The following is an 8646-nucleotide window of genomic DNA, read 5'->3' on the forward strand; positions in this document are numbered from 1 at the left end:
TCAGACACTGTGATTGGTCCATCGCTATTTGTTAATAATTCAAAAACGAAGCCTCATACGACATTTTTGCAAAAGAAATTGTCGTTCAGAATCGTCTCATACGTAAAATGGACTACAATTATCCATATATCAAAAATAGTTTCTATTTAACGAAGGCCATAATTATTCTAATTCTAACTCTTTTTCAGACCACAATGAGCCTAAGGAAGACTTGCGAAAGGGACTCGTATTAACCCAGCAGGTCTAATTAATTTTTCTTGTTTATTGCTGTTTATTCAATTAAACAAGATACAGACTGTAATTTTGCAAGTTGCAGGCACCGTTTCCTATAGCTACAGCCCTGCACTCCCAGCTCCCGCGCATGCGCAAGCGGCAGCCATTATTAACTCCTTACTACGTATGTGGGGCACACACAGATACGTTGTGCGTAGAGCGTGTATACGTGAGTTTGGATAATCCGAATATGATTTGTCAATTCAATGATATTTAAATAATTATAAACTAAAAATTTAAGCATGTATCTAACATCAGCCATATAGTTACGTATAAATTCGTTATTTTTGTTGACAGCGTGATATATTATTTAATATATATAAAATTAAATTCCCTCTTCTGTTTTATAGGTTATGTATCTTGACATTGACGTGAACCAATGTCTTTATACCTGAGAAGGAACACGAAATACTCACTTAAAAATGGTAAATTACACGAATATATATCAAACTATTTCACTTTTAACTACAGTCAACGTGTAAATAATTCTTACAATAGTAAGAATAAGAATTGGCCATTCAATGAGTAACATGCGTATTCAATTAATGACATATTTCAACAAGAAGATTGTTTCTAACTTGTTAATGCCGCATATCTTGTCTGTTAATACGAGAGTAAACGCTTCGACAAAGTCTAAGACGCACTATGACACCTTGAACGTATCTCCCAATGCCACGCATAACGAAATAAAGTCGTCCTACTTCAAGCTTACCGTAAAATATCACCCCGACAAAAATAAAAGCGCGTCCGCGAAAGTACTGTTTCAAGAAGTGTCGGAGGCATACGAAGTTCTCAGCAATCACAAGCTGCGCAAGCTGTATGACAGAACTATGGCGACTAGGTCTTCTCGGGTGAACCAAATGCAAAAACCGACACCTACGTACGACTGTTCTGATACAACAAGGCATAAAAGGTACGATTTTGACGAATGGACTCGTGCTCACTACCACAATGCTTTTGAAGAAAGCAGGAAAAGGAAAGCTATATACGAAGAGTATATGCAAAACAAACGACGGATGAAGGAAGCTGAGGAAATTGATCCCATATTCGCCATTAGTACAGTAGTAAGTCTTACGATATTGGCCTTCATACTCCTAACCGTATATACTTCTAACGATAACGTAGTGAAGAAGGTTGATTAATGTAAAATTTTTTTTTCTTTAGTGAATTCTTAAATTATTGTAGATACTATGATATAATGATAATGTAAATAAAAATACTTTCATGTAAAAGACAAGTACAAATGTAACATATCAAGCTGTTATTTTCGATATTAAATTTCTTCCTTTGTCTATTGCAAAAAGAGTACAATTATTTGTATTACTCATAATAGATGTATTTCATGTAAATTGATGTGAGGACAAAACAAACTATTCTTATTTTACTTTGAACACAAAAGTAATCGATGCAAATTAACTGATACAACAAACATTAGGTAAATGTACATTCTTACTGTATTACTTCGTAATATATCAATTTTCATAGTGTATAATTACATTTATATTACATGGTTCGCTTGCATAGTATTTAATCTAACTATGTAAAATTGATCATATATTTAAATTCATTCAGAACGTGTTTAAAAAAAATATATCTGATTATCAGGATAATATAAAATTCTGTGTACACTGTATTAATATTAAATATTACATTATTTTCAGAAAATAACATATTTCTTACGTTCCAATGTAAACGAAACATATATAAAAACTATCTTAGTTTAGAATTTGTCTCGATTAAGTTAGTACGGTCTGTAATGGGGTAGACCCGATGGGACTGGCATGGGCATCGAAACAGGTCCGGTCGGGTAAGGGATAGCTGGTGTTATGCCAGGAAAGTTGCTGGCAATCGGATAACCAGGACCACCGGAGGGATGTGATTTTCTCATCAGCTCTTTCAACTTGTCGACTTTGACCTTCCGTAGGTGCATCAGCTTTCTTCTGGATAGAAACTGATCTAGGAATTCATCCACCTCCATGTCTCCAGCCAAGAACTTTTCCGCTATAGTCTGTAGATTCAAGACATAAGAGTATCGTCACGTAGGAATATAATATATTCATTGATCGTAATGATTGTAGATGTTAGATCGTACCTCTGACTCTTCTTCGATTTCAGCAGCAGCTGTTTGCAACAGGTCTAAGGCAGTATCCACTGTCATTTCGCCAGACTTTTCCTCTGTAAATGTAATATTAAAAAACTAAATTATATATATATAAAGGTATTTAATTATGAACTATAGTTTCTTAAATAGGTTTTATGTTTTGAAATTGTCAAATTTAAATGTAGTTCACAATTTATTGTATCGACGTACTTATCTCGTCCAGTTTTTCCTTTACGCTCGTGCACAATATGTTTCCCTTCTCGCTGAGCTCCTTTAAGATCTGTTTGCTCTCTTGCAATTCCGGTTGTTTCGATAAGTTAAACTCCGCCAAGGACCTGTTACTCGCCATTAGCATTTCCTTTTCTGTTTCCAGGTCCTTACTCTATTTTTCCAAGATAAAAATCGTGATTACACATTTGGGTACGAACATGATTTTTGAGTAAATATCAAATGCGAAAAGCATTGTAAGCTATCGTATTATCTCCAGATTACAATAATACGTTGAATTAATAAAATTTACCTGCTTTATGTCTTTGACAATATCTTCAAACTTGACATCATTGTTTAATAGCTCCTTCAACTCGTCGTTGTTCAAGTGAGAAAGTAAACCCAACGCTGCTGGTATGTCTGGTTCTTGACTTGGTTTGAACATTGTTTAACAATAATATGTAAACTTCTCAGAATTGTAATAGATTTTCTATTAAACTATTTATATACGTTTCGAGTTTTACATTTCACAGAACACAAAGCAGTGTAAAAGATTTGAAAATGCATTAATCCCACTGACTAGAAAGTTAAGATAACTGTTAGGATATAAATTTGTTCTGTCAATGTTCAATAAAATTACTTAAATTCTAGAAAATATTCAGATATGATTCTAGAGTGTGTCGCTTTTCATCACTCACAGGTCGTCGTAAGTCATAAGCAGTCATAAGTGGTCATTGGTGGTCATAAACTAACAAATAGTGTATGCCAGATTTGTTACAAATTTTTTAGTCGATGGTGTAAGCTTATACATTCATATACAGGGTGTCCCAAAAATATTGTAAAACCTTGAAAGGGGTGGTTCGGAAGGTAATTTGAAACAATTTTCCCCGTAGTGAAAATGTTGTACGAGGCTTCATTGGGGAGATATTAACGGAAAACCTCGACCAATCAGAGCGCGAGGCGGCCGAGCTCCCCGACCAATCAGAGACCGAGGCGGCCGAGCTCCCCGACCAATCAGAGACCGAGGCGCGCCGATCTCGACCGAGCTCTACCGAGGGCGCAGTTAATCTCTGTCACTCTCTGCGTCGCAGTCAACATGACTACGTTCAGTACTGCTATTTTTTTGTTTTTAATTGTCGTCAGCGTCTCTAATAAATACGTAACCGCGGAAAATGATGAGGACGCGTCAACGGAATTGTACGTTATCGAGGGGAAAGTTTTCCCTTGGGAAAATGGACCATCGAACGGGTGGCAGCTGATGACACACGTCATGGCCAACGGTGGAGAACATTATGGTTTCTTGAGGTAAATTAAGAATGTTAATAAAAATCTCTTAATTGTCGTAATCTCAATCTCGTAAATATTCATACCCAACCAGTAACGAACATTATTATTATTAAGCATTGGAGTTGTTGGAAAACAACTTTTCACATTTTAGGTTAGAATTCTTATTAACACTTTGACAAGTATAATTGGAAAACTAAAGAGTCTCTTCTTTAAATGTAAGATTCAAGGTCCTAAATAATAACCTACAACTAAGTTCAAGTAGCGATAAAGTTCTGACAACTCCAATTGGTGTAGAATCCATATATTTTTATCGAAGAAATTTATTAGCTACGATTTTGATCTAACCACGATTCTTTTTAGAGAGGACGGGACATTTATTATCTCCAACGTACCATCTGGATCGTACGTGATTGAAATTGTAAATCCAAATTCGGTCTACGAACCGGTGAGAGTAGAAATCAATTCGAAGGGGAAGTTCCGTGCACGGAAAGTGAATTTAATTCAAACGTCGCAAGTGATACAGGTTCCGTATCCACTGAAAATGAGACCACTTACACAGTTTCGTTACTTCCAAGTCAGAGAACAGTGGAAGATAACGGACTTCTTGTTTAACTCCATGGTACAAATGCGACTTTATTACTTTACTAATATTTAACAATGAAATTTAACTATGTTATCGCTTTTTTTTTCAATTCTGCGATAGGTTTTGATGATGATTTTACCACTGTTACTACTCATGATTATTCCAAAAATTATGAACGACCCTGAAACTAGGAAGGTAAACAATTCAAACAACGCGATATTATTTGAATTTTATTATAGAAAATATCCTATATTGTTTTTTATTCTCTCAGGAAATGGAACAATTAAACAATCTCACTAATTACAACATGCCAGAGATGTCTGAAGTCATAACATCATTTTTATCTGGAGGAGAAAAACAGAAAACGAAAGCAGTGAAAGCTGCAAAGAAGAGGCAGTGATCGATAACATGTTTGCATTTTTACTCTAGTCCTTTAGTTCTTAACTACACTCTAGAAATAGTAAACGTCAGATTTTTCAACTTTAAAATTTCCATACAATTTTTATTCCACTTTACAAATCGTAAACGTAACAGTGAATCGAAATGTTACTTTCAATAGATAATTACGTACAATTCGCTAAAGATCGTGTAAACTTAATTTTATGCAAACAGAAAAATAATAAAGTACAATTTGTATGTTAATAAACTTTCAAGTATTAATGAAACTTCTAGGTTACAATGCATTTGTACATACGTCATTAATTTTCTGTTTCCTTACGCATTATTATGTGTATAATATTGTATGATTAAGTATCTTAATTATGTATAAATATCACAGATTATTCATTCGTTATAAAAAGAATCTATTACTCCTAAAATGATTACTAGACGGATGCTTATGCAAATTCATATTTTTATCAATTTACATAAAGAATTGAGATTTAAATAAAGGTATGTTTTATCCTCTATAAAATATATATTATTGATAATTCAGATATTTTTGTATTTGTGTACATTCTTATTCATTGTCCAATATTTTTGTAAATGCATAAACATCCACAGTCTAATTATTAATACATGAAAATTTAACTTTTTATTCAAGTAAACTTAAATAATTACATATTTAAATTTCTGACTTGTATCATGCGTTCCCTAGCTGCCTTAAATTGTTCGAAGATATTTTCTACGTTAGTTAAAAGTTTGTCTGTGCTCAGTTTCTCAAAATAATTCAACTGATCGTAATTGTTAATGGAAGTATGAGTTTGGCAAACCATATTCATTTTTAGTTTAATAGAACCACTTGGCGTAACATGCAACTCCGTTTTGTTTAATGTTTTACCTTCGTGTCCTGTAGGGATACTACAGTACGTAACATCTTCCAGTTCGTACGTACCACCTGTAAAGAATCTCCTAAGGGAATTAACAATGCTTCCTGTTGCTCGCCATGTGGGTACATTGAACTCGTACACACCAGGTATCGCAGGTAGAGGCACAGCTGCATAGCCTTCTGTACGATACCTAAGGTGTTTCAGAATATTTTACTATATTAGTCATGATTACAGATTGCCGTATTAAATGTAATAGTAACATGTAAAATTACCTAAACCAGTTATCGAGAGATACCACTGACATTAGCAGGCGAGGCCAGTATGGTGAAATTTTGTTTGCATAGAATCCATTGGTTGACTCAAAGTTCAATGATATGTCTGCAGAGTAACCAAAATATGCAGAATTGTGATTTAAATTAGACCTTTGGGTTCTTCCAAATAGTTTATCATTTTGGTCTGCGCTCCAATGGTCTGGTAAGTCGACGTAGTAAGAAATGCAGAGACCATCGAAGAAGAAATCATGAGCAGACATGATATCAAATTTTAGGAAAATTTTGTACGTGTTGATGGATGTTAGTTGGAAACTGGGGGATAGTTCCGCCTCCTTGTAGAGAAGTTGCTCTTTGATTATCTGTCGCATAGAGTAAATTGGAGTTAAGGATTTTTTATCCGATGGTAATTAAAAGAGTAAAGTTTTTTGAACATTCTTTTAAATTTGGAAGTTGGTTAAATTTAAAAGAATTTATTATAATCGTGAAATTAAATGCAGAAGCTAGTTGAATGCAAAAGAATTTATTTCATTCATGGAATTAATTTATTTGTGACAAAAATTTATTTGCGTTTTCTCGTAAGTTTTTAATTGTTTTTTCAAAAGTGAAGTATATGCAATGTAGAAGATTTTTTTAAAGGGACATTGTACCCGTATAAAAAGTATAATAATTGTAAAGAATGTTTAATTAACAGTAAAAGCAAAAGAAAAGAGCTGAAATGAAAGGATTAAAATGAAACATTTATTCAAATCTACACTACTTAAAATTCATGATGTATAGCATAGAATTGTAATAGTTCAAATACAATAGTAAGAATTCATAATGTAGGCATAATATCGTTATTAATAATGTTAATGTAATATAATGTTAACAAATGGAGGACAATTTGAAGTATATAAAATAGAATGCGAATATACAGGGTGTTCGAAAAATGTTTGAGGTCATTGAAAGGGGTGGTTCGGGGGGTGATTTGAAACAACTTTTTCCTTAGCGAAAATGTTGTCCGAGGCTTCGTTGAGGAGATATTAACGGATAACCTCGACCAATCAGAGCGCGAGGCAGCCGCACTCCCCGACCAATCAAAGCGCGAGGCAGCCGCGCTCCCCGACCAATCAGAGAGCGCGGCCGCTTGGCGCGTAGCCTTCGCTACCGCGGGCGCTCCATTGGCATACTCGCGCTCTGATTGGTCGGGGAGCGCGGCAGTCTCGCGCTCTGATTGGTCGGGGTTTTCCGTTAATATCTCCTCAACGACAAAACAAAACAAAAAAAGTTGTTTCATATCACCTCCCGAACCACCCCTTTCAATATGTTACAACATTTTTGGGACACCCTGTATTTCAAAAATTTCATCGGCAATATGGCCATTTTTTTCTACAATCCATCGAGGTAAACGAGGAAGATCGCGCGTCGTTCGGAATCGTTCAGAATGCCCTGTAATGGCCCATCCGAACACGTGGGCGATGTTTGTTGAACACCTCGCTCTGCAGACACCGTGTATACGTATACACGTGTACACAAACGTCGATCAAAGCGAGGAAGAGAGTGTCAAGGAGTTGTTCCTTGCCCATGGAGTTCAGTTGGTCTTCAAATGTCTTCGAAACCGCACCGGTTAGGTTCGGTTCAGTCGGATCGAATCGTTCGCATCCACGAACGCTCTTTAAAACTCGAATTTTTATAATTCTCCACAAAATGTTTGACGACGGTACGTTGTTTACGGTAATACGTGTTCCCGAGCGTGTTTCGACGAAGCGCAAGATAAAACAGGCGGAATCGGTTTAGTAATAATGAAAAGAAATTAGCGTGGATTGATTTCTGGGCGAATATCGAGAAACATGTTTTACCCGCAGAGAGTGATGAGACAAATCTCTGAGATCTCCTACGTGGGGTACGTATAATTTTAATCGAATTTAATTTATTATTTAGGTAATTTAAGAACGAATAAGCACGGATTAAATTCACGGATTCGAAGGGTGAAGATAATCGAAAATTATACGTGAAACGTGAAATAAATTTGAATTTGAAGAATCATAGTTTGATAAATAAATAAAAGAAAATAAGGTTCCACCTTCCTGTTCGTGTCTTTCACGTTCAGATCAGTTCTCATCGTTCTACTAGTAACGAAATTATATGCAATTGTATGAAATAATTTTAAGATGCAAATCATGTCGAGTTTAAAATTCGAAATCTTTGCTCGTTGAATTAGATGGTAAAGTAGATCAGGTCCCGACCTAACAAATGCCTCATTTAGAAGTAGAGGCAGGTACTTTGCCTTTTTTTCAAAATCAAAATTCACGAGCAAAATTGTAGAGTTGAACGGAAAGGTTCTTATATATAATCGTTATTTAAGTTTCATGTAAATTAACTCTTCTACGTGATTCATGTAAAATTGATGACGTCAGTATGTGAGGTGTGACGTAATTAACTCTCCATGGGGCCCCCAAGAGTCATTACATAATTAAATACGCGTCGTCTCGCGAAAAAAAATTGCAATTATTTGCTAAAATGCAAACAAGGTGTATAGATGGAATACGCGATACGGATAGAAAGGGAAGGAAGATACAGTAGGAGAGACAGATAGAGAGAGAAAGAAGATAGAATACGCGAGGGAGGTAGAAAGAGAGAGGAGAGAGACACGCGCAAGATTCGTAGAAAGAGAAG

At 35.3% G+C, this 8646-nt stretch overlaps 5 protein-coding genes across 5 annotated transcripts in view; 3 read left to right on the forward strand and 2 right to left on the reverse strand.

Annotated features, from left to right (window-relative positions):
- The first annotated feature begins 382 nt into the window (after positions 1-382).
- On the forward strand, positions 383-1530 carry LOC128882058 (uncharacterized). Its single transcript, XM_054133627.1, has 2 exons — positions 383-538; positions 624-1530. The coding sequence occupies exon 2, from the start codon at positions 795-797 to the stop codon at positions 1413-1415; it is 621 nt and encodes a 206-aa protein (XP_053989602.1). The 5' UTR covers positions 383-538; positions 624-794; the 3' UTR covers positions 1416-1530.
- A 355-nt stretch (positions 1531-1885) lies between these two features.
- On the reverse strand, positions 1886-3432 carry LOC128882057 (vacuolar protein sorting-associated protein 37B). The gene is made up of 5 exons (XM_054133626.1): positions 3280-3432; positions 2895-3160; positions 2585-2756; positions 2366-2448; positions 1886-2281 (listed from the first exon to the last, which is right to left on the reverse strand). Exons 2-5 carry the CDS (start codon positions 3024-3026, stop codon positions 2015-2017), a joined length of 654 nt encoding a protein of 217 aa, XP_053989601.1. The 5' UTR covers positions 3027-3160; positions 3280-3432; the 3' UTR covers positions 1886-2014.
- Positions 3433-3639: 207 nt separating this feature from the next.
- Positions 3640-5233, forward strand: LOC128882056 (ER membrane protein complex subunit 7). The gene is made up of 4 exons (XM_054133624.1): positions 3640-3886; positions 4229-4487; positions 4572-4646; positions 4723-5233. The coding sequence occupies exons 1-4, from the start codon at positions 3678-3680 to the stop codon at positions 4849-4851; spliced, it is 672 nt and encodes a 223-aa protein (XP_053989599.1). The 5' UTR covers positions 3640-3677; the 3' UTR covers positions 4852-5233.
- Positions 5234-5384: 151 nt separating this feature from the next.
- LOC128882052 (tectonic-like complex member MKS1) overlaps positions 5385-8646 on the reverse strand; it is a 4911-nt gene continuing 1649 nt past the window's right edge. The window contains exons 3-4 of the mRNA XM_054133620.1: positions 5992-6350; positions 5385-5909 (exon numbers count right to left, since the gene is read on the reverse strand). Coding sequence (XP_053989595.1) covers positions 5507-5909; positions 5992-6350 — 762 coding nt within the window. The 3' untranslated portion in view covers positions 5385-5506. The remainder of the gene's footprint in view (positions 5910-5991; positions 6351-8646) is intronic.
- LOC128882055 (rhomboid-related protein 3) overlaps positions 7471-8646 on the forward strand; it is a 9488-nt gene continuing 8312 nt past the window's right edge. The window contains exon 1 of the mRNA XM_054133622.1: positions 7471-7873. Coding sequence (XP_053989597.1) covers positions 7821-7873 — 53 coding nt within the window. The 5' untranslated portion in view covers positions 7471-7820. The remainder of the gene's footprint in view (positions 7874-8646) is intronic.

Source organism: Hylaeus volcanicus, chromosome 9, assembly GCF_026283585.1.
Source record: "Hylaeus volcanicus isolate JK05 chromosome 9, UHH_iyHylVolc1.0_haploid, whole genome shotgun sequence".
NCBI classification, from domain to species: domain Eukaryota; kingdom Metazoa; phylum Arthropoda; class Insecta; order Hymenoptera; family Colletidae; genus Hylaeus; species Hylaeus volcanicus.

Coding starts and splice junctions, on each gene's coding strand:
- LOC128882058 (XM_054133627.1), top strand. CDS start 795: ATGAGTAACATGCGTATTCAATTAATGACATATTTCAACAAGAAGATT.
- LOC128882057 (XM_054133626.1), bottom strand. CDS start 3,026: ATGTTCAAACCAAGTCAAGAACCAGACATACCAGCAGCGTTGGGTTTA. Junction 2,449..2,584: donor GGAAAAACTGGACGAGATAA/GTACGTCGATAC, acceptor TTACATTTACAG/AGGAAAAGTCTGGCGAAATG. Junction 2,282..2,365: donor AAATCGAAGAAGAGTCAGAG/GTACGATCTAAC, acceptor TTGAATCTACAG/ACTATAGCGGAAAAGTTCTT.
- LOC128882056 (XM_054133624.1), top strand. CDS start 3,678: ATGACTACGTTCAGTACTGCTATTTTTTTGTTTTTAATTGTCGTCAGC. Junction 3,887..4,228: donor GAACATTATGGTTTCTTGAG/GTAAATTAAGAA, acceptor GATTCTTTTTAG/AGAGGACGGGACATTTATTA. Junction 4,647..4,722: donor ACGACCCTGAAACTAGGAAG/GTAAACAATTCA, acceptor TTATTCTCTCAG/GAAATGGAACAATTAAACAA.